The 5,419-nt window shown below is 36.7% G+C and overlaps 1 protein-coding gene across 1 annotated transcript; it reads right to left on the bottom strand.

Annotated features, from left to right (window-relative positions):
* Positions 1-1,000: 1,000 nt before the first annotated feature.
* On the bottom strand, positions 1,001-1,862 carry LOC104611542 (heavy metal-associated isoprenylated plant protein 2-like). Its single transcript, XM_010278636.3, has 3 exons — positions 1,724-1,862; positions 1,523-1,598; positions 1,001-1,429 (listed from the first exon to the last, which is right to left on the bottom strand). The coding sequence occupies exons 1-3, from the start codon at positions 1,733-1,735 to the stop codon at positions 1,155-1,157; spliced, it is 363 nt and encodes a 120-aa protein (XP_010276938.1). The 5' UTR covers positions 1,736-1,862; the 3' UTR covers positions 1,001-1,154.
* Positions 1,863-5,419: the final 3,557 nt, after the last annotated feature.

Below are 5,419 nucleotides of genomic sequence, written 5' to 3'. Positions count from 1 at the left end.
AACAAATGTCGAACCCCCCACAAGTACGTGGCTGAGGCACCGCCTCTCCTTGTTAGAGTTCTCAATTTAATTCTTCAATCATTTTTTAGGGTTTACTAAATAGGGCCCGTGCGATATACGAAAAATTTAAAAAAGTTGATCAATTTTATTACTTGATAATTTGAAAGATATTAGAGATTTTTCTTTTTTGGCAGAGGTTAAAATATAAAAAAGGCTTAAAATTTGTTTTTTCATGGGACTGCACAACCGGAAGATCATCCCTAAACCTATAAACCCTCTCAACCATATTGCAAGTTGGATTTGATCCAAGCTTCTACTACAATCAATAGGAGACCGTTCCATCTGGCTAATAAATTCTACATGGGCACCACCAATTGAGGGTCCCAATCCTCCACATAACCAGATGATGTATCTAGGGGCCAATCATGACATGCCACATCATCCTGCGGACGTGTGGAATTGAGCTGACGTGGTGTATTATAATATTACATAGAGTAGACTGTTGAGGAATTAATCTGAAAATTCCTCATTCTGGGCCCTACTATTTACCCAATATTTGACACCCGATGGTGTATGCTTGAATTGCACTTAATTAACTACTTGTCATTAATCGAGCACTGTTTAATAACTTAACGTAACCTACCAGGTCATTGAGCACCACCTCACATTAAGTGAACAATAATCATCCCACATGTGCTTTTACATGTTTGGCCCTTCTCAAAAGTTTAATTTAATTCTCTGACAATATAAGATCTGTTATCCCACTATCAAAGTAATTTGGTTGTACATTAAAGGGTTGCTAACTTTCTACTTTTTGCTTCTAGCTATAGCACATATGGGAGAGGTTTCTACTGAATAATTAATCACTGTTGGGTCCTTTTCCTCGTACATTTTCAGATAGCCAAAACCAAACATTCCCCCAAATCAACACCTCGAAGCGTGAAGGTGGCGTTGAAGTTCAGAAACTGTTTATCCAAGCCATTTGATCTCAGCGTTTCACTTAAATACCAATAAGTAATGTGGTTCAATCTTCAAGACCAGCTTGCAAAGTTTCATTATTTTGATGAAAAGGAATTGACAAAAGAAGAGAATAGAAGAAGCAATCTTTTCTTGGTGCAACAGAAAGAAAGAAAGAAAGACATAAAACTTCATCTCTAGAGGATGGAGCAGGATGGTCTACCGTCATCAATTACTAATAAGCTGAACCCAGAATGTTGACAATCTTTGCAACAGTGGGGGATGGGGTCGGGATTAGGTTTTGGTTTATCATCTGGTTTTTTGGGATCTTCAGGCTTCTTTGGCGGTCCAACATTAGTTAACTCAGCTATCCTCCCAGTCTTCCTGACTCGGCATACAATCTGTATTGGATCAACATCGCCAATCACAGATACAATTCCCTTCTCCATATCCACAGTTATACTATCTATGCCTGTATATCAAAATCATCAAATTAATCATCTAGCTACAAGAAGGACTAACTAATCAAACACAATTGACTACTGTAAGTTTGCTGTGAGAGTGCCTTGAAGCTTGGTAATGGATTGGAGAACCTGCTTCTTGCACTTTAGACAGTTCATATTGACTTTCAGATCTATTTTCTGTTTACAGAAAACCAATTAAGGGATGAAAAAGAGTAGAGATCATAGAAAAGTGAAGCACAGAAACTAAAGATGGAGATCTTGATCAGCATAGAAAAGCAGGACTTGGATACCATTGTTCTTACCTTGGTGCTCATGGTAGCTCAATCAAATCTCAGTATCCCTACAAATTTGTGAATTAGAGGTGAAAGAGCTCCAAAGGTTTTATAGAAACACATGAAAATGACTTGTTCCAACTTCCTAACAACTACCAAGCTTCTATGAACCATGGACGAAAATATGTTTCATGAGAAATTAAGCGACAATAATGTTTTTTATTACCACCGTTTACGACTTTTTGTGGAAAAAAAAAAACAGTGATGGACCATCAACTGTAGTGTGATTAGATCCAGGCTGGCAACAGAGCACTTGGTCATTAATGGCTTGAAGCTGAAGGTCTACGCTACAAAAAGTTATTTGGACTAGTTTCCACAGAAAATCTTTTATAAGAAAATTATCAGTTCATGACTTCTACACAGGCCAAATATGCTTGTTATCTACTTTTACAGAATTTTGAATTTTTCAACGACGTGCTCGTTCAGTGGTTGGATGCATGGAATTTGTTTTATAAAAAAAAAAGGCATTGAATTAACAGAAAACAACAAAAAAAAAGGAATTCCACGGCCTCTTTAGGATTGAAAGTGTATTTTAGGAGCGAGGGTATACCTATGAATGGCAACGGGGCGGGGACAGGGAGTCACTCCCCATCGCAAAAATCCCCATCCCCATCCTCGTCCCCATCCCACAAGTAGGAATGGCAATGGGGTGGGGCGGGGAATCCCATCTCCATCCCCATTAACGGAGATAAGGTTATCCCCATCCCCATCCCCACAGGGAGCCTCATCCCCGTGGGGATCTTCATTTCCCGTAATTTTTTATAATGTTAATAATTCTATTTTTTATTTTATTTAAAATGTAAAAATAAAATAATTAAAATTTATAATCTATTAAAAAAGATTCAAACATATTCAACCATATTTTTAAAACATTAATATATAGATGTATGTGTACATATATAACATACATATATACATATATATTAGTGGAGATCCTACGAGTGGGGATCGGGGGGAGTGCTCTCCCCGTCCCCAATAACAGGAATGAAAATTTTCCCATCCCCGCCCCATTTGAGGTGGATCCCCACGGGGATCAAGGAAATGGGGAAAATTGCCATCCCTACCCACAAGAGTGTATATCAATCATTTTGTTTTTGTTTTTTTATTTATTTTATTTAAAAATTAAATAGTTAAAATTTACAATCCCATTAAAAGGGATTCAAATATATTCAAACACATTTAAGCTTATTTTTAAAAATAATAATATGCATACCTACATACATATATAGACATATGCGTAATATATACACATATATTCGCAAGGATCAGGGTCCTTGCAGGGCGAGGAGTGCTCTCTCCATCCTCACTAATGGGGATGAAAATTTCCCCATCCCTTTCCTCACAGGGAAAAAATCATCCTCATTCCCATCCCATTCGAGGCAGGTCTCCACAGGGATCGAGGAGATGGGGAAAATTGCCATCCCTAAGTAAACACTTCAATAAAATGCAAACACACCAGTATTTCAAAGAAACAGAAAATATCAACCCAACAAATTCACAATAAGTAAAAATTCTACACACACTCAACAAGCATGGAATCCGCCAGCTACACACTAGCAATTAGAGGTGTCAATTACATTAGATTTTGTCCATTCTAATCCAATCCAATGTGAGCCCATTACAAATGGACAAGGTCAAATCCAATACAGTGAATATCTTGGACCATTTTGGATTGGTCCAATTCAATGTCTGGACTATTCAATCTATTCAAATTCACTTTCTTTTAGATTGGTTTCAACCCAAACCTGGTCCATTGATACCCATATTTTTTCTGTCAACAATTGGCACCTAAATTCTTATCTTATATCAATGCACCAGCTATTGACTCAGTCCAACCCAATCCAATATAAATTCATTAGGAATGGAACCGGTCCAATCCAATCCAATAAATACTTTTGGACCATTAAGTTTGGATTGATCCAAACCAATATATCTTGTTGGTCCGTCCAAATTGACTTTGGTTTGGAGGGATCCAATCCAAAACCGGTCCATTGACACCTTTACTGGCAATTAATATCTCCCCATAAAAAGGGACAAGAATTTGGATCAAGTAGGCACATAAGATTAGCACACTTAGTAGACTCTGGATCAGGTAGGCACATATAGTGATCACATTGAGTCATCTCCTAGGCAATTTTCTGATAGGATAGTTGTTCCATAAAATACCTCAAACAACCGTTGGAATAATTCAAACCAATGTTTTTGAACCGTCGTTGACCCAGAAGGTCGGACCGTTCAGCCCAGAAACCATCCAAGCAACCGGTTCCGTTTCACCCTTAACCCGTTCCTAGGTCAAAAACCGTTGATTTGGTAAGAAAATCGCTGAGCTGAATGGTTGAACCATTAACTTGTTTGACCCGGACAGCGATTCTGACCCAAGAACTCTCTTCGTTAGAAAACATACGAACTTAGATCTGAGTTCATGTCTCAGTTGTCTCAGATCTGAGTTCATGTCTCATATCTGAGAAAGAAGAGAGAGAAGAAGAAGAAGAAGAAGAAGATCTAAGAACTCAAATCTATGTATGTTGCTGCCACTTCGCCGTTGCCATTATCGTCGCTGGTGAGCATCGAACCACCCTCCTCTTCCTTCTTCTTCCCTCCTTCCCTCCTTCTTCCCTCCTTCCTTTCCTTTCTCTTCTCTTCTTTTTTCCTTTCTCCTTTCTTTCTTTCTTTTCCTTCTTTGTTTCTTTCTCAGCCGACAACATCTCCTCTCCTTTCTCAAATCTCAGAACTCATATAATAAAATAGTTGGCCTAATATGTAAATCGTCCAAACCGTTCAACCTGGATGGTCGAACCACTGACCCAGAAACCAGTAGCTAGAGCGGTTCCATTTTCAGGTCGATTATTAAAACCTTGATTCAAACAAAATTCTAAGGGGTCCGAATGTAGTAGGGACGTTAGGTAAGCGCACTAAGTAAGCACCTAATAGTTGTGCGACAACTATCCCAGCTAATTCGCCTTTCATCTTAACGTTTTGTTCCGTTAGGAGTTCTATATTGTTTTATTAATTGTGTCAAAATCTATACTACGAATAGCCTTAAGAATATTTCTGTAATTTTTTTAGGACAAAATTTACCCCTTTATATTTAAATTTATTGATAAAAAATGAGGGCAAGTAGGATAATTGGTTATTGATATTAAATGAGTTGAAAAGATGTAATTTTAGGATATTCAATGCATTCAATTCTCTAACATTAAATCCAATGTTTAATGTATTAATTTGCATTCACCTTCATTTAATCATATATTTAAGGCTTTTTTGTTTCTTCTCATCATTAAATTCTATAATTAAATCCATACATAAAAAATTAATAATTTCAATAACATAAAAACTTATACTTTTAAAATCTACTTGTAAAAAATTGTGTTTTCATCTAGGTGGAGGTAAGAAATTAAACCATTTGGGTCAAATGAGCCAATCTATGTTGCCACAATTAAATAATAAAATGAAAAAATATAGAAATAAAAAAATGGGTATGTTTTTAACATCATATATTTGACATATTAAACAAAAATAAGTATGATATATAATGTTTTAAAAACTGACCTGGAGGCCAACCCGTTTTTGCCTTCAGGTCATAGGTTACCGGTTCGACTATCAAGGTCAAACGAGTCAAATCGCTCTATGTAAAAATACATATTTTATCAATTAAATAGAATAATT

Source organism: Nelumbo nucifera, chromosome 1 (genome assembly GCF_055504915.1).
Source record: "Nelumbo nucifera cultivar China Antique chromosome 1, China Antique-T2T, whole genome shotgun sequence".
NCBI lineage: Eukaryota > Viridiplantae > Streptophyta > Magnoliopsida > Proteales > Nelumbonaceae > Nelumbo > Nelumbo nucifera.
This window is presented reverse-complemented; position numbering and strand designations above follow the sequence as displayed.

Coding starts and splice junctions, on each gene's coding strand:
- LOC104611542 (XM_010278636.3), bottom strand. Junction 1,430..1,522: donor ATCCATTACCAAGCTTCAAG/GCACTCTCACAG, acceptor TTTGATATACAG/GCATAGATAGTATAACTGTG.